This window comes from Mus caroli, chromosome 7, assembly GCF_900094665.2.
Source record: "Mus caroli chromosome 7, CAROLI_EIJ_v1.1, whole genome shotgun sequence".
Classification (NCBI taxonomy): domain Eukaryota; kingdom Metazoa; phylum Chordata; class Mammalia; order Rodentia; family Muridae; genus Mus; species Mus caroli.
Genome location: NC_034576.1, coordinates 100,654,245 through 100,673,882, shown reverse-complemented (window position 1 = coordinate 100,673,882; position 19,638 = coordinate 100,654,245). Strand labels below are relative to the sequence as shown.

Sequence of the window (19,638 nt, the reverse complement as noted above, 5' to 3'; positions counted from 1 at the left end):
GTCTCTTACAAAAACCTGGAGATCACCAACTAGCAAGACCTGCTAGCACATGGGAACCTTCCTATCTCTGCTCCCCCAGTACTGGGGATACAAATNTGTGATACCATGTCTAGCTTTTATTTGGGTGCTGGAAATTAGAACTTTGGTCTTCATGCTTACACAACAAACACTTTACCCAGTCCAGCCCCCACCTCTTGATTTCTACTGGAACTGACCACTTACTAGCCATAGCAAAGCTACTATTGATTGAGTGTGGTGCTAGGAACCCCACAATTGGACCTAGGACCTCACAAATACAAACTCTCGGTATTATAGATTTCCATGTGCTGAGTTTGTATTTTGCAATTTTGTGGAAGAAAGGAAGGTAGTTAGAAAAAATACATAATATGCTTTCTATTTTTAAAAATGTGTTGAGACTTGTTTTTATGTCTTATCATATGATTTATCTTAGAGAATGTGTTGTTAAGAAGAATCTATGTTCTGAAGCTATTTGATATCAAGTTCTATAGATGTCTGTTGGGAACATTTGGGGTTGAGCACAACTTAACTCTGCCATTTCTTTATTGACTCTCTCTGGATTATCATCCATTGTTGGTAATACAAACTAGAATTCTTACTACTATGGTATTGGTGTCTATATATACCTTTAGGCCTATTAATATTTGTCTTATTATTTGGGCTGGTCCTCCCACATCAATCAATCAATCATTAGTTAAGGAAATGCCCTACAGACTAGCCTCCAGGCCAATCCTATGGAAACGATTTCTCAATTAAATCCCATCTTCCAAGTTATGTCTAGGTTTATGTCAAGTTGCGGTAACCCAACTTTCACAAAGACAAATGCTCGTATCTCCCTTTTTTCTGCTTTCTGGCTCAGGATAAAGTACTCAGCTCTACTGTGTTCTCCCTGTCATCATGGATGGAATCCCCCATAACAGTGAGTCCCAAACCAAATCTTTCCTTCTCCAGGCTACTTGGGCCAGGTATTGGTCTCAGTGATGAGGAAAGCAACTAATACATTCACATTGGCTCTGGTCAAAGTGCTTCCATGGAGAGCCTTTAACTCCTAGAACTCACATGCACCTCTCCTGGTCCACAAGGATACGTCTGTCTGTCCTAGGTACTCAGGGAACACTTGTTGTGATCGTTGTGTGGCTCCAGAAAGACCACACCAGACCAAACAGTTCCACTGGAGGTTTATTGAGAGAGAAAAGGGCAAGGTGGCAGCAGAAAGAGAAGGGGGAAAGAAAGAGAGAGATCAGAGGGGTCTTCCTTTTAAATATAGATATTGACGTAGCCACGGGTAATGGTGGGAGGTGAGTCAAGTGGATTCTGGGAATATGATGGCTGTTGCCTTGGCAAAGGATGTGTGGGTCATGCTGTTGCCTAGATGTGATGTCAGGGGTCCTGATACCAACACTTATTACTTTGAGGATATCCTTTTTGCCTTTTGAAATTTTGACATTGTCGTGCTTTGGGACAGGTTTTGTTGAGTGTTTAGTGACCTCTGACTTTCCTGTCCCTGGATATTTGTTTCCTCCTGAGGATTTGGAAGTTTCCATTTTCATCACTAACTTTCTGACAAGTCGCATATCCACGTGGAATTATTAAATCCCTCTTGAAACCCAACAGCTTGAATCTTTGCTCTTCTAATTCTGCTCTAAAGCCGTTCAAGTATTCTTCATGCTTTATATTCTTTTTTCTCTCCAATTATGGTTTCAAATAGCCTGTTTCTGAGTTCATTACTTCTTTCCTGTATTGGTCTCTTCTATCTCCTAGATTTTTAATGACTTACTGTATTATTTCAGCTCAATTAAGCCTTATTTTAAAAAATGCTTCCATTGCTGTCAAGTTTCTCTGAGTAATGAATCATTCTATTTTCTTTTGAAGGTCATCGTGTTCCTTTAAAATGTCTTAAGTTCACTATCAAAGACTATACTAGTTACCATTTGTTCACCTCCTGGTACCTTATTTCAACTGTCAGGTGAGGTTATAGCTCCATGAACATCCCTGATGCTTATTAGTGTGTGATGTAGTTGCTTCAGCTTTTGTACTCTGGCTTTGTGCTTACTTTTCTAGAAAGTCTATGCAGGCTATGTGTTTTCTCTTGGTCTATAGTAATTTCTGCAGCCATGTGTGCTGGAGTCACTGCAGGAGCACTGCCACTGTTTCAGCACTAGAGGGTGGTCCAAGCCCACGCTTACTTCAAATCCCCAGATGCTAATTTGTTCACAGAGTGAACTAGAGAAGTATCTAAACCTCTGCAGAGAGTTATCTTAGTCCGAACAATTTCACCCACAGTCACCAGGAGTGTTCAGACACTGAAGACTCTGCCCTCTCTGGATATAAGTACCACGGAGGGACCAGCCCCAGGCCTCTATGCCATTCCAATATAGGGCCACCAAAACTGCAACACTGTCACACTCACAGCAGACAGACTGTCAAGAACTGAATTCCACACTGTTGTTGACTGCCTACTGCTAACTCATAGCCAGAGTCTGCTGCAATCAGTCACAGGTGGCACTGGGGGAAAAAAAAAACAAAAAAACCAATAAACCAGGGCTGTTGTAGAGGGCCTTTCCACTGGTAGGCCTGAGGACAGGGACTGTTAGGGTTCTGACCAGTGTGAGGTTTCATACATCCAGTATTAATCTCCAAGGCAAAGTCCTATGCTTGTTACTACATCCTCTTCACAGCATAGTCTTGCTATCCACGGTTGGGATAGTGTTAATGTACTCCATTCCAACTTATGATCCAGCCTTGGTGGCTCACCTCTGGTAGTACAGCTTTCTCTGCCCCGTACTTGCAGATGGACCCCTCTACATCTGCCCTGTCACCAGTGATGTGTACTCAAAAGCTAATAAGTCATAACTGAGTTTTCCATTAGGACCTGCAAAGCTTCAGGGGTATATCCAGGCTCGCACTACAGCTGCTGGTGAATCAAGCCAGAAGACAAATGTATCCCACTGGGATACAGATCTAGGGAAATTCTAAAATCTCCATCTGTGAGGACGAGCTGAGGCATACCCGTGCTGCCCAAGGCTTGGCAACAGGTAGCACAGGAAGTCTTTAAGCTGCCAAGGTTGATGTACTTGAATCTCACAGGGCCCTGCGTGGTCTGGGTGTTTGGTAGTGGGAGTGAACAAGCCAAACCCAAGGCTGATAATGGACTAGGCTAAAACTTGAGTCTGTCCGGATTCTGAGGTCTCTCTGACTGAGGTTCAAGCATACCTAGAGACTCTGTCTAAGACCTCGGCAGGATAGGTGTTTAGTTTCTACCTGACGCAGGTCTTCTCCAAAGTAGGCAAAGTCCTGTGGTAGCCTTTGTGCTTTGCTCCCATAAAGTAGAATCTTGCTTTCTTCTCTGCTAGTCAACATTGGGAGAGAGGTGGTAGAGGTAATCCGGTAGCTAGTTAACACAATTCTAGTAGCTCAGTAGTCATGAGTGTTGGTCTGAGGACAGGCACCTGACAGGTCTGACGTTGGATTTGAGGTCAAAGTCCTGTACTTGATTCTCTCCTCCCATCACTCCCTCTTCTCTCTCCATGCTTCTGAGAATTGAAGGAAGGCTGATTGGCAATTCTTTCTTCCTGCTTCTTCAATAAATCATTCCTTATTATTTTACTAAAACCAGGCAGTATGGTCTCTTCCCTGGCTTTTTTTGGTTCTTGTAAATGAATTAGCTGTTCAAAAGGGTATGTCTATGGTAAGATCATCACTAGAGGATTTGACTCAGATTTGCCATCTTGCTCTCTCCTAAGACATTCAGATAGATGAGTAATGCTAGTACTACTCATATTTTCCTAATATCTAATAAAGTTGAAAAGATTTGCACTTATGAACTTGTTACCTGTATATCTTCTAGTATAAAATACCTATACATGACTTTGTGCTAATTTTCTAAGTGGTTCACTTATTTTTTAATAATACTTTACACTACTGTAATGGTTTTTTCATTTTAATTTTTGAATTTGTTTTTCTAGAATTTCTTACATGAATACTATATTTACCTAATTTCCACTACTTTCTGTTTCTGCTCCAACTCCTGTTGTATGACCTCTTCTTCTATAAACATTATTGACATATATAAAAATAAACAAACTGAGGCTCTTTGGTGTTGGTCATATATGCATGTGTTTAGGGACCACCTAGGGTTGGGTGACCTATCAAAAAGCTTGTCCCTGGAGAAAACAGATTCTCCCACTCTCAGTGACCATTGATACCTATAGATAGGTGGGGCCCAAACACTTCAGAAAGTAAACAAATGAAGTTATAATTACTGAAATATAAAATAGGACTAAGAAGACAAATAGCAAAAAGGCAATAAATTGATGGTTATCAACACACTTTTTAATAATAACTTTAAATATTAATGGCCTTAATTCTCCAATCAAAAGATCAAAAGTTAGATGAACAGATGGAAAAACAAAACCCATATCTTTGTTATCTATAAGGAACTCCTTTTGTCTTCAAGAACAGGTATCACCTTAGAGGTTACCTTCCAAGGCAAAGTCACATCCTCTCAAATGTGACAACCTGATTTTGATCTCTGGGGCCCACATGATGGAAAGGAAGAACTAACTCCATTCTATGGCCTCTGTTACTACACACCATGGGACACATGTATACATGCTTAAGCCAACAAACAGTAATAAAATTAAAAAACAAATACAAAGAAACAAATCAACAACAACAACAACAAAAATCAATAAGCCACCTAGCCTCTGACACCCTGACTTTCCACTACACATTTATGGGTCTCTTTGACTTGTTTATTGCTCATTAATATGCCTTCAAATAGGTTGATGCTTTTGTCTGGAATGACTTCCTCTCTGGTTAGTAGAATATTTTCCTTTAAGGTTAACCCACACATAACTTTAAGCATATAGATGATTTCTTTCACAGAATAGGAAATATCCTTCTCCTTCACTGAGGCTCCCTTGCACTTGATTTAGTCTTCTCTGAAAGGCTTGTTATCACAAATGGCCTTGTTCTGTGCTTACCTGCAACTATGCCACATCTCCTTCAACCCAGGAAGGTAAAGATGACTGTATCTCACTCAACTGCAACTCCTGAACACTCAGAAGGCAGCCTAGAATATAGCAGATATCTAGGGAGTGTTAATGAGTGAGTCCTGAGTTTGGGTTAGTGTTTACACTGGAAAACCACTTGAATTGCATGTGGCTTGTGAGCTTTTGGTAAAGAAGACAGAGGTAAAGGAATATATTTTATAAGGGAGACATGGTTAATATATATGGTATGTGCAAATATGCTATTCAAACATGGAGGAAACTCTTCAAGGCTTATTCTCTTTACACCTTGAGCCAACTGGTCCTATCCCCTGACATTGGACAACTCCCCTCTTCCGCTCTACCCTAGTCCTACCTTAAGTATATATCTGTCTCCAGGCCAGAAACATTAAGTTCAACAGCCTTCTCAAAGGACATCATGGTATTCTCTGGCGCCAACTATGGAAGAAAGGGACATTAATCGCTATGCCTTAGAATCGTTCCTCCCAACATTTCTTTGGTGGTAGGCATAGAGCCTGGGAATGAAAGGGCTTTGAAAATCAGAGCTTGGTTCCCTGTGCTCTCTTGTCAAAGAGGCCAAACACTGGGCACTGTAAAGAGAAGCTGACCAGGAGTTAGATGACCTCAGTTCAAATACAACATATACAAGTCTTTATTCTTGTTATGCCAAGATTCCTTTTCCTCCCTGGGGTTGCTGAGGTTTCTGAGGTTCCCTCCTCTCATCCACAGGCACCATACCTACCTACCTTCGTCCAAGCTCAATGTTCTCAGACCTACCATGGGTGCACCTCTATGTCCAAAGAGGGTGGGCTTAGGTCCTAAATTCTCCTTCTTCAGAATACAGGGAGAATAAATCCCCAGTGGCATCAAATAAAGGCATAAAAGAATGATCAGGAAGGACAGTCCAGCAGCGATTTGTAGAGCTGAAAAAGTTGGAAGAAGAGACAAGTGGGTAAAAAGGAAGAGGGATGGAGAGCCATTTCAAACAGCTAACTTCCCGAGGCTGCAGCCAGGCCATGACTTGCTTTTCTATTTCTATCACATCCTCTTTCGGGGGTTAGATATGCATACACAGGATTGTTCAGATATAAGACTTTTCTCAGGGCTGGGTATTGAATCCAGACCACATATTTGCCAGGCAAGTGCTTTACCACTGACCTACATTTCAGACAAAGAAATTATTATTAAGGCAATATTGCTGGAACTTGAAAGTAAAAATGGAAAAACGGTACAGAAGGTGGGTGGGAGGAAGGGAAAGGAGGCTGCACGAGGGAGGGGAGGGAAGAAAAGGAAGAAAATATTAGAAACAGCATCTCAGAAGAGGAGCTTGGCTGGCTCTGAAAGAGCCCTGATGGCTGCAAAGATCATCTCAAGAGACTTTCTAACTTAGGGTGGAGCAGTGTAGTGGGAAAGGTACCAAGTGGCAGGAATGTGGGTATAAGCTCTATCACCTCTTATAGTAACTGAGGACACATGATGTAACTTCTCTGGGTCTTCACCTTTTTTCTGTAAATTAGGTCTGTCTGGCAGCTAACACTGCTCACAGAGGTGGTGCAACAGTGCTGGCTTATCATAGTTGATAAATACTACTAGTTTTGTTTCTTCCTTCTTTCTCTTCTTCCCACACCTCCACCCATACCAGCTCCCATACCACAAGCTATCTTTAATTCCTATTATCAACTGCTTCCCAACACCTTCTGTTTTAGACCTCTGAGGATTCCCGCCCACTTGTACGTTGTTTAAATTACTACCTATGCTTCAGTGACTTTCAAATTGAGATCTCCATCTCTAACCTCTTAACCTTTGGAATACATTACACCTCTCCTGTATTTCTTGCTCGTAATCTGCCATCCTGTATCTTCTTACTTTAACTAAAATAGAGAAAATAGTTTATTGATGTTCACTTTAAGTTTCTGCCCTAGAAATATTTTCTAAAATGTACTACAATCACCACACACACACACACACACACACACACACACACACACCAGCACCAATATTAAGCCAACCCTTCACTTGCCTGCAACCTCCCACAAGCTAGGAAGCAAGTGTCCTTTACTTAACCAATAGTAAAAAGAGAGATGGAGAAAGAAGACCCCACTGTTTTGCATTTGCAAAGCAGTTCAGCATCCAGAGCTCATTGTCCTGTTTCCACTATCATTGCAAAAGAATAGAGAAGAATCCGGCTGCAGAGGCAGCCATTCTTGACTCTTTAAGTTGCTGGGTAGAACAGGGACTCACAGAGGACTTCTCTGGGTTGCCTGATAGAACCAGCACTCTCAGGACACAGTGTTAATTGAAACCAGTGACGTTTGTGTATGGACAGGCTACGTCTTATAAGTAGCATTCAGGTCAAAGCAGAATTAAGATGCCCTCTGCTGTCCCCATTGCCCCAGATAAATGGTGTGCATTAACATAGAGGGAAAAGATGTTTTTCTAAAAGAATCCTTCTCAGAAGAAGGCTAACTTAGTCATAGAAATACTATGATAGGCTACAGAGGTTGGTAAGTGATACCATAGAAAAAAATGCCTTCACAATATGCTAAAGAAATTTCAAAGAGGTACATGGGTAGCTAGCTCTCATTTCTGTTTCTTTGAGTGGTATGTGCAAGTTGGGGAGATCAGGCAAGGTTCCACCTCACATCATGTACCTTCTGATTCCAAGCGGGCCATGCAGATGGATAGAGGCCAGGAAATTATAATCATCACAGTTATAAGGCTCAGGTGCACGAAGGGAGCAAAGATCTGGGGAAAAGCCAAAAGTCAGACTAGCCACAGATGGACATTGGGCTGAGAACTATAGAGGAATGCTTACCTGCAGTGACAGCCCAGCTATCAGCCACTTGTCCTTCCAGAAATGGCTTAAAATACCAAGTAAGAAGGAGCACAGGATAATGACTAGGAAAATGAAGACCTGGGCAAAGAGAAAGGTGTTTGGTTTGGTTTGGTTTTTTACTTCTAGACAGCAGATTGGAATCAGAACTGTCCTTGTGAACTGCACATGATTAGTTATACCACCTTAGCCCTGTTTTTTCCATCTAACTGCCTTGTGAGTCCTCAGTGTTAGGTGGCTCCAATAACTCACTTTCATTCTTCTTAAGTCTTTGCTGTATAGTGGGACTAGAAGGAATTACATAATTGTGTGGCTGGATGCTTCTACCAATCTAGTATCTCCATCCTTAAGCCAGGCCATTTTCAATGATTTTCATTCTTAGCCATCCACTCAATTTCAATAACAGTTATTACAAACCTTTTCCTCCTCTTTGACTTAAAAAATAAAGAAGTGCAAGCAAAGCTCTCAAATACATAAACTTAAAGTAAGCAGCCTATTAGCAAACTAAATGCATTTAGCAGTTGAACTGGCGAATTTAACCTCTTATTCAACACCAAGCTTTACAGATGAATTAAAGGATGTAAACAATCATAGGGTACAAATCAAATATTTTCTCTTGGGGAAATCTGGTCATGTAAAACACAGCTACCCAGGAGAGCTTTCTTTACTCATCCACATTTGTCAGGCATTCTGATTTTGAGCTTAGAACATGGGGTGCGTTTTGAGCCAAATATATAGAAATGCTGCCTTACACAAGGAGCCGTTTTGTGTACATAGCATCCTTATCTATCACTCTATTAATTATACAGCTCCAGCAAGTCCTTTTCCATCATTAAAAAAAAAAAAAAACCTGTAATTCCAGGCTTATTTAAAGTAAAAGCAACCAAGATATATTAGGTCTATCTTGTTAGAAAATTTCAGAGGCATCCCATTATTACTAGCTAACTGATACCTTAGGGGTTTTTATAAGGAAGTCGAATTATTAGCATGTTTACAAGGACTTTGACTCATCACTGGAATCTAAAAGCACTCTCTGAGCTTTCCTGGGTAATCTAGAGAGTCTAGACCTGCTGCTAATCCTATCCCTTCTGAGTTATTCTGAAAAAGGATAAAAGACTTGCAAGCCCTAAAGAATCACCCTTGCCAATAAAATCAGACTCAATAGGTCTTGTTCTTGCTAGTTTGAAGGCCTAACTAAAGTAATTACCTTCCAAGGGAAAGTCACATCCTCTCAAAACCCCCTCCATCACTTCTCACTACCACAGATTCATAACTGCAGTTAGATCCAGAAACACTTCAGGACAAGAAGGTTTGAAAAACAATGGCAAGATTTTATCAACTTGATGGACAAAAATCCCATTGAAGATGTATAGGAACTAATTCTAAGGATGATGCCAGACAAGAAGAAAACATAATTTTATAAACCAGTCTAACTTTACTAATAGGAACATATATCAGAGATTTTCACTTTGGGATACCAGAATCTAAGATTTAAGCAGCACTTTGTTCTCTGAAACTGATTCAATAATCATTACATGTATCCAAAAAAGGTAGGGTAAAAAAAAAGTTCACTAAAACTTATGATTTAATTGGATACTAGCATTCCCACTTTAGAAACTAACAAAACAATTTCTTGCTGGTTGTGAATGAAGAGGGGAAGACGATTCTGTGGCTAGAATTTAGCTTAGAGCATATACCTCATCTGCTCCTGGCTGAAGATAATAGCTGTGCTTAATAAAAGTGGGATGCCAGCGATGTCTCGGTTGAAGATTTGTTGAAAGGGGGCTGATGGAATAATAAGTTTCTTGTGTCCAATGTCTAAAATGGATAGTATTAGCGCTAAGGCCTTTTCTTTTCTTTTTGATATATATTCTTCTCATGCAACAGTTCATGGCTTCAATTTCCATATATTTTAATAATCTTTAAGTTATACTTCCAATTTGAATTTCTCATTTAAGTAAGAAGAGATTTAAGGATGCCACTCAAAAGACTTGATGTGTTCCCAGATTTGGAGAAACATAAGCATGCAGTCACAACCATGCTTGAGGAGGTCTATAAAAAAAAAAAAAAAAAAAAAAAAAGGAAGAACATGCCACTTGAGCTGATCTATCAATGACAGGACAAAGTTAGAAACTCCATGCTGCAAGCGTGCTATTGGTACACAGAGCGTGGAATGAGGTTGCCTAGTCTCTGAGGACCAGGTACAAACTGATTGAGAGAAGCCATGGTGGTATCATTTTAAAAGGATTCATTTAAGGAAAGGTCACTCAGGTCTTAAAGAAGTTTCAGAGGAAGCAGGCACTAACCCAAGGAAAATGTCATTGTGAAAAGAGCCACTGCCCTCTCCATCATGACAGGCAGAGGCTGAGTCAAGTCCAAATAGAGGACATAGAATGTTTTAGAAGTAGAAGTTTAGAAAGTTGGGGATGGGGTTATTACTGTGAACCACAATTTTACTGACTTAAATGAGAATGCTATTGTGATGGAAAGAAACGGCAAAAGTAAGAAATGTGCCTAAGATTTCACTGGGGCAGAAAGAGCAAAGCTGGGGAATATGACATGAGCCACTGGGAGAAAGAAAGAAAAAGTGGACACTGTGCCCCTTCTTAGAATTGAGAACAAAACACCCATGGAAAGAGTTACAGAGATAAAGTTTGGAGCTGTGACAAAAGGATGGACCATCTAAAGACTGCCATATCCAGGGATCCATCCCATAATCAGCTTCCAAACGCTGACACCATTGCATACACTAGCAAGATTTTGCTNAAAGGACCCAGATATAGCTGTNTCTTNTGAGACNATNNNGGGGCCTAGCAAACACAGAAGTGGATGCTCACAGTCAGCTATTGGATGGATCACAGGGCCCCCAATGGAGGAGCTAGAGAAAGTACCCAAGGAGTTAAAGGGATCTGCAACCCTATAGGTGGAACAACAATATGAACTAACCAGACCCCGGAGCTCTTGTCTCTAGCTGCATATGTATCAAAAGATGGCCTAGTCAGCCATCACTGGAAAGAGAGGCCCATTGGACTTGCAAACTTTATATACCCCAGTACAGGGGAACGCCAGGGCCAAAAAAATGGGAATGGGTAGGGGAGTGGGGGGGGGAGTGTATTGGGAACTTTTTGAATAGCATTGGAAATGTAAATGAGGAAAATACCTAATTTTAAAAAAAGAAAGAAAAAGTGGTATCGACTCAGCAAGCTCTGCACTTCAGTTCCTATTTCAGGAGTTTAGGTATTTCAGTTAAACAGCACAAGCAGATCTGTCCAGAGAGTAGAGAAAGAGGGCCAGATGCACATGTAGCATGGAGCGCTGGGCAGCCCCATGCCATCTGTGGACTCCTGTGAGGACCACGCTGTCTTACCTTATGAGAAGTATGCAAGTTTAGTTCAATCCTTTCCCAGAGCAACAGAAACCCAAGCAACTGCAAAGCAAAGGAGGCGAGGTGATTATTTCCAGCTTACTAAAGTCAAGCCCAGAACAGCCCAGTGGCTCAGGAGCCTCTCAGGATGGGCACAACCTTTGCTTCGTGGGGCTACCCTTTATTCTCTCTTGCCATGGTACTTCTCATCCCTTTTAGACTCATCTTCCCCATGCCACTGACCCTTGAAGCCAGTTCAAATGTCACTTCCTGTCTGTAGCTTCTATTAGCATCCTAGGAAGAATTCATTATTCTCTCCTCTGGGATCTCACAGCCATTATCACTGATGCTTCCTGAATTTCTGCACACTATTTTCTCTGTGATGGACTTCATGCCTGATAGTGCTTAGATTCACTAACAAGAGAAGAGAGTTTCCAAGCCAACTCTCCCAAGGGTCATCTAAAAGCTCTTTCCAGGACTGGTATTGATGATGTTGATTGTCATTACAGTTGGAATATGCTCAATACATTTTAAATCTAAGTCGGAATCTAGCCAGTCTTCAAGTCAGTATGAACACAGAAACTGCAAACCTGAGTCCTCATATGTTAGCATACTCGTGTACAAAGCACTTACCTTTTACTACAATAATTTGGTATATACAATTTTATTTATTTTTACTCAGCCCTATAAAAATACCATTTTATTAAACATCATTCTCATTTAAAAAGCAACCAAAGCTTAGGAGAGTTTGGTCAAGTTATAGTAACCTTGACCAAAATTACTGCTCAATAACCTTTGTTCTTCACTGCTGGGAATCAAACCCGGGGCCTCACACAGTGCACAGCATTCTCTCCACTGAGCTTCACACTGAGATCTCAAAGTAAGCGCCCTTATGATGGGGGGAGGGGGTGTGAAGCCAGGCCTCTCTCCTTCCTCACCATTGTCCAAGAGATGTAGGCTAAGGAGTCTGTTGAAATGGAGACTCCTGGGCACTAATATTCTCATGCTGGAAGCTAACAATCCTATTTCCCCACTGATTGTATATAAGCGAGGTACAATTCAGTGGCCCAGAATTTAGCTTAGAGCATATATTACATCTGCATCTTTCTCACTGAAAAGAAAGATTCTACCTTCACATCACAACTTCTAGAAAGATTTTCTGAAAACAGAAACCCATGTTTGCCCAGTACCTTACTCTTACTTTCAAAGCCTTTCAAAATCTGTCACACATTGTGTCTCCCCATCACTCTACACTAGTCTTTTCCTAACAAAATATCAAATTTATTTAAACTCTTATTACTCTCTCAAATATGTTTTCTCGGCTCACAATGTTCCTTCCCATTTCAATCTCCATATGTCCAAAATCATTATCTGTTCAAGATTCCACTCCAATGCTGCTACGTTTTGGGGTATGTGTGTGTGTGTGTGTGTGTGTGTGTGTATTTGGTGTAGATGTTTGCACATGTGGTCATATACATGCATACATTTACACAAGTATATGGACTACTTTTATCTTTGGATGAACGGTCTTTCACTGAACCTGAAGTTCATTGCTACCTAGTCAATGAGCTTCAAGAGCTTCCCTGCCTCTGCCCTGCCCCCACTGCAGCCCTGGGTCTGATTCTGGAGACCCTTTACTGACTATGCCAGCCCTCCAGTGCTACCTCTTTTATCAAGTTGTATTTGATGTTCTTTGCTAGAAACTCTCTCTTCCCTCTTAGAAGCCTTGACAAGTTTCATGTGGGTATTTCTAATGATAATTACAAAATTCCATCGGAAACAGTTACATTTTCCTGTGACTTGGTTGTCTAAGAGATTCTAAACAATGAATGAAGAAACAGCCATAACTTTATCTCATTCCGATCTGTGAAGATTAATTTTCCTTGTCAATTTGATTGGATTTAGAACCACCCTGGAAATACTTCTGCATGTTTGTATTATGAAATTTTTAACAGAAAGATCTGACGTAGGAAGGAAGACTCACTCTGAATATGGACAGCAGCATTCTCTGGGCTGAGGCCTTAGGCTGAGAAAAAAGGACAAAGGGAGCTGCGGGTGAATATGGATCTCCCTTGGCTTCCTGGCCAAGAGACTTAAGATGACCAGGCGCTCCATTTGCCTGCCGCTTGCCGCCTTTCCTTCTCCACTACAGACGACTACATCTTTCAAACTGTAGGTCAAATACCGCCCTCCCCCACCAAGTTTCAACTGTCAGCAAGAAACAGAGTGAACACATTATTTCTATCAAGGGCTCTCCATGAAGATAGAAACCACATTTTACTTTTATTGGTTTCTACATACTCAGTACTTATTACAGTATTTTCACAATGATTAATACATTTTAGAAGAAAAATATTGCAATTTGTAACATATTTAAGGGATTGACTCTTGTGTGTCAGAGAGAAATCAATGGAAACATGAAATTATGAAATTAAAGTAAGTACAGTTTTTCCTAGAGTTATCTTTCTGTTTGGTTCTCCCTTTTCATGGACCTTTGTCTTACATGGTGTGCATTCTTCATGCAACATGACTTTACCATGTCATGCAACAGAGGCAGGGTCATACACAAATAGTTTGCATCTGAACTGCATGACTAGTGTTTGTGTAGAACTGGTTTGTTGTATATAGACTAGGAGTGTAAAGCTCTTGGCATTTAAATAATACTGAGTAAATTAATGGATAGACTATTAAATGGGGGAATAAAATAGGGGTGCTCTGTCACCTGCTCAAGGGTCAGCTTGATTAGACACATACTCTAAATAGCATAAATCTCCTTCAGCCACCCCTTGTGCATGAAATTGAAGGAGATGGTGTAAACTCCAACTCTACTAATATCAAGGACTACAGATAGATACACTAGCACAGGAAGGAGTAGCCCATGAGGCTGTTTAAGGAGGAAAAAAATGAGAAGCATCACTCACCAAAAGCAAGGTAGTGTAGGCAACCATGATCCCAGCTGCACTAAGCACTAAAATGGACCAAAAGAACCAGCATCCTGTCCCTAGATAAACAACCCTGGAAAAAATATTTCAATGCTTAAAATATAAGAGGAATGAGTAATAGCATCTACATTAAGGGTAAAGACAAGAATGGGTTAGAGGAAGCATTAACCAATGGTGGAGGGAAGAAGAGAAGCACTTGTGCACAGATCTATGAGCACTTTGGGGATTTTTTTTATTTTAATTTTGAACTACAAGCAACCAGATATATTAATGAAGCCTCTATAAGTAGAGAGATCTTTAAAAAGTTATTTATAATATATATTCAAATTTATATCATCTTTAATAATCAATTGTGATGTAGAAATTCTGCAATAACAAAAGAAAAAGAATCACTCTCTGTCTTGGTTAGAGTTTCCATTGCTGTGAACAGATACCATAACCAAGGCAACTCTGCTAAAGGACAGCATTCAACTGGAGCTGGCTTACAGGTTCAGAGGGTCAGTCCATTATCATCACGGCAGGAAGCATGGCAGAATTCAAGCAGGCATGGTGCAGAAGAAGCTAAGAGTTCCACCTCTTGCTCCAAAGGCAGACAGGAGAAGACTGTCTCACAGGCAGCTAGGAGAAAGGTCTCACAGCCCACCCACACAGGGACAGACTTCCTCCAAGAAGGCCAAACCTCCTAATAATGCCATTCCCTGGGCCAAGAATATTTAAACCCCACACCCCCTAAATTAATTACATCATTACGACTAGTTGTCTCTACCTTTCAAGCCCCATCCAGGTCCGTGTACACCTTCTTCCACATCTGCTCTCATCTGTATGAGAGAGTTGGGTCCTACACATGTTGTTCCTCATGTACCATCTATGGGAACTATCCTAGCGACTTGTTCAGAAAGACAATGTTGTATTTGTCTAGGTTTTCTAGGTCAAAGAGTCTATACTTTTTATTTCAAGAAGACAGAGATGACCTTCTTTCCACTCAGAAACTAGAAAAATACTTCAAAGACATATATATTTTTTAAATAAAAGGGCGGTGGCTTTCCTAGCAAGAAGCTCCTTGGGTAGAGATGCTGCAAGGGAGGGGCACTCTGTGAAAGCTCTCATGTAAGGAGGGCTGCGGGATGTAGCTCAGTGGGAACTATGTGTCTCGTGTATGAGAGGCCAGGGTCCAATTCAGAAGTTGGATGAAAAAAAAAGGGACCCAATGAAGCTCTCAAAGCAAATGTAATTGTGCCCAACAAAATGCAATTAATAGAACTATCAAAAAAGATAAAGAAAATATATCTAAGATCCAAGTCTGGGCGATGACTCTGAGAGTAAAGGGACTTGCCATCTAAGATCCGAGTCTGGGCGATGACTCCGAGAGTAAAGGTACCACCAAGCCACCAAGCCTGATGACATGAGTTTGATCTTCAGAGCCTATATGGTGGAAGGAGAGAACTGACTCCTCCAAGCTGTACTCTTGCTTCCACACATGTACCACGCCCCACACACACACACAAATAAATACTTTTTAAAAGTTTTAAAAAATGATTTTCAGAGACATAAACACTTGGATTCACAGAACAAACATAGTACTGCTTTTAAAAAACACTAAGAGACCTTAAAAAGAAGATTAAATTTAAAAGATCAAAGATGATCTTACTAGTGGTTTACATGAGGCCAAAGTATTACTACTCAAACAGTAATTGAGTGTTGATATTGACTTTGCTTCCAAATGACAAGAAAAACTTAAGAATTGACATTTAATTCACATTTAATCTTTCTTCACCATCATCTTGCTCATCATTTTATTTATTTTTATTCTTCTCAACTCCAAAAGCTGTCTTTAAGGTATTTGATCACTGGGGACCCACTTGACTGAACCCATGTACTCTCAGCAAGCACAGGGCTAGCTGCTCTCTCACTCAGCAGGCTCAGGGCTGCTCTCAGCTCTCAGAGGGAAGGAAGAACTAAGATCTTTCTCTCTCCCTCTTCTACTCCTTCTGTCTCTGTCATCTGTGGTCACTCTTCATGGAGGGATGATGGGTCAAAAGGAGTGTCATTTAGAATGAAGAGGATTTTGCTTATGTGACTGCTAATACATAATGGAACCTGAAAAGGGAAGTCTCTTTTTGGCCACCACTTCTTTAAACTGGGTCTATGTAATACTGAGGGCTGCGCAGAGGGCTCATTTTACATGGACTGGCCCAATTTAAGCCGCTTCTTAATGTTTCCTAAGCAGTTTTTTTCTTCACTGGAGAGTTGCAGTCTAAGGAAAATATGCATCTTCTTTGTAAATATTATTTATATGTATCTATTTTGTGGACACCGGAGGTACATGTCACAGTATACATGTGGCAGTCAGAAGACCTCTTGTGGGAGTCATCTCTCTCCTTACACCATGTGGGCTTCAGGGATCAAATTTATGTTGTCAGTCTTTACCTGTTGAGCCATCTTTCCTGCCTCAATAAAGGGTCTCTAACACGGATACCAAACTGCAAACTAAAGAAACAACATAAGCTTAAAGCAGAATGAAAACAAATAAACCCATGCACATGATCATAAAATCATGGAAACCAAATAAAGAGAACACTCTTAAAAGAAGGCAAGTTTTTCAAGGACAGCTTCGGTTCAAAAGACCAAAGATGGATAAGCACACTTCTCAACATAAACAAAGCAACAAGATGGGAAAGTAAGGGAGTCACTGTGCGAAGAGAAGAACTGCAGATTAGAAGTCTAAGACTGTCTAAGATACCCTTCAAGAATAAAGATGAAATAGATCCATCATCACAAAAATAGGAACTTCCAGAAATAGTCCCCAGCAGGTTCTTGTTAAAGGAAATTCAAAGGCTTTATGAATGTCGCCACCAGACAACTTCTGCTGTGCTTAGCTACAGGACTTAGTTAGCATTCAAGGGGTGGGGGGAGTACAAGCTTGTGAATATTAGACATTGTACAACCTTAGTCCTCTGGAGATCTCATGCCAGATATCTTAAAATCCATATACACAGAGAACAATTGAAATGCATGTGTTGAAGAATAATTCAGAATAGATCCATAATAAACTTGCTTAGAAACTGATAAAATGTATTGAACATGCTCAAAGCATAAACACCACAAAGGAAGAAACGCTTCTAAAGAGAATATATTTTTTAAAACTGCTTTGAAACACAAATGACTCAAATTCAAACAAAACAACTCCATCAAGAAGACTTTTTGAGTAATCAAACTGGAATCTTTAATGTTGCCACTGGCAGCTTACAACAGGAACCATCTTTTACCGCTACTGTAAGCAGAACTGGCCATAATCTTTTGAGAAAGCACATTGGCAAAGAAACAGAACTGATTTTAAGTATTCATTCTCTCAATGCCAGTTGTACTAATCTATTCTGAGGAACATTAGTCAAAAAATGAAAATTGGACTTTATCATTAGCTTATCAAGGCATGAATGTTGTTCATAATGCCTAGGCAAAAATAAGTAAACAACCCCACCCCAGCTTCTTAGCCATGATAGCAGAGACTTGTAATCCCAGCTCTTAGACAGTGGGAATGGAGTCAGTGAGAATGCCAGTTTGAGGCCAGCCCCTGTCCCACCACCCAACCATACAGAAAGCAAAGTTAATGCCATATTAACTTTCATGTCATATTCTGGAATCACATAAAAATAACATTCAATATGAGTTTTAATAATTTATTGACTGCTTTTGTTTATTTTATATAAAAATACAAAGCAAAGTTATAAGAAATAGTATAAACATAATGGTATAAAATAAGCACAGGAAAAAGGTAGGTTGTGATTGTCACTTGAAAATGTGATTATTTTCTAATTTTCTGCATTTAAAAAGTATTACAGTCATTCATTGTGCCAGTGTATTCTCATGTGTGGAGGTCAAAGGACAGTTTGCAGGAATCAGTTCTCTCCTCCCACCATATGGGTCGTAGGGACTGAACTCAGACTTGTGGGCTCTGTGAGAGATATCTTTATCTACTGAGCATCTCTCCAGCCCTAATTTCCTGCATTTTTTACATTTAAAATAACCAACCAGATTTAACTTTATAAAGAGAAAAATAAATTGCATTTCATTAAGAAAGAAAGAAGGCCTCACATACAAACATGCCTTCTCCCACAAACACCAAATAATGGGTTAGGTTTACAAAAATGATAGGATGCATGGGGCCAGAAAAGCTGGGATGTCTGAGATTGGTCCAGGAGTAGCTTAGCCATGAAAGGGAGCTGAGAAGAGAGATGTGTCCCTGTGTTCAGAGTTCCAAGGGACCCCTAGAGACGAAAATAAGGAAGCAAAGGTTGTAGGAAAAGCAGAGAAAGCAGGGCTGAGGGACATAGTCGTGACAAGCAAGAAGTATGGACATCAGTAATCAAAGACTTCAGAGTGAAAATGACAGAGGATCCTGTCTGAGGGCTGGGGATGCTGGTAGCCCAGGGAAAGCTGAGAACACCATTTGACATTCTGTGCGTTGAGTGAGCAAGGGTAGAAGGGAGATGCAAGTTTGGGTGTAAGCATCTGACTACTGCCCTCTTACCCACTTCTTACCCACTGTGCTAACTCCACTCCTGTCCACCCTTGCTACGAAACCACCAGATCTTTTCTACCTGGGAAAGCCCAAGTGGCCCTCCAGTGAAGGAGTCCATATACCAATAAAAATACAGAAAACAGCACTCACCAGTCAAAGCCGTTATATTCATTGGAGGTTTCTACCCAGACGAACAGAAAAAGTGCAGACAAGATGAATGCTATTACCAGGCACATATAAAAAAATTGCTCTTTCTGGAAAGAGAGAAAAGTGTAACTTAGCTCCATTTGTTCCTGTGACTTCAATAATTCTTGTAAACATTTGCCAAAGGTCAGTACCGTTCTGGTGTTGGACATCAGCTTCCTTAGGCTAGAATAACCTGAGGTCTTATAAAGAGTAGGAATAAAAAAAAGGCAACAAGCACACACGGAAAAGGTGCCCTGATGAGCTGAAGAGGCCTGCAGGCACTGAGGCAGCACACCACTGCCTAGAGTGCAGACACAGTTGACTCCATCTTATACATGCTCCTTTGAAGAACCTCAGTGGACCTTTAAAATGCACATGATCAAATAATGTCTCTGCCCCACTAAAACCCTTCCAGGACTCCCTATGCTATTACACTGTCACCATCCAGCCTTCCACAGCCTACATGGTTCTATAGGATTAGTCCTTGCCCATCCCCTACCTCATCTCTTCTCCACTGACTCCCTTCCCAAGACCAGTCACACGAGCTGCTTTCTGTTTCTATAACACAACAAGCTCCATTCCTACTCAGGAGGAGCAAGGTGCTTGGCAGTTCTGCCTGAAGTGCATTTGTCCCAACACAAGACTGGTCCTGTCCAAGCTTGCAATCCCACCAACAATGGAGGAGTGTTCCTCTTTCTCCACATCCTCGCCAGCATCTGCTTTCACCTGAATTTTTGATCTTAGCCATTCTGACTGGTGTGAGG

General features: G+C 40.7%; 1 protein-coding gene across 1 annotated transcript in view; it reads right to left on the bottom strand.

Moving 5' to 3' along the window:
* Gdpd4 (glycerophosphodiester phosphodiesterase domain containing 4) overlaps positions 1 to 19,638 on the bottom strand; it is a 141,423-nt gene that overhangs the window by 58,086 nt on the left and 63,699 nt on the right. The window contains exons 3-10 of the mRNA XM_021167569.1: positions 18,839 to 18,942; positions 14,149 to 14,242; positions 11,231 to 11,290; positions 7,846 to 7,944; positions 7,682 to 7,775; positions 6,824 to 6,901; positions 5,808 to 5,953; positions 5,386 to 5,468 (exon numbers count right to left, since the gene is read on the bottom strand). Of these exons, the coding sequence (XP_021023228.1) occupies positions 5,386 to 5,468; positions 5,808 to 5,953; positions 6,824 to 6,901; positions 7,682 to 7,775; positions 7,846 to 7,944; positions 11,231 to 11,290; positions 14,149 to 14,242; positions 18,839 to 18,942 (758 nt within the window). The remainder of the gene's footprint in view (positions 1 to 5,385; positions 5,469 to 5,807; positions 5,954 to 6,823; positions 6,902 to 7,681; positions 7,776 to 7,845; positions 7,945 to 11,230; positions 11,291 to 14,148; positions 14,243 to 18,838; positions 18,943 to 19,638) is intronic.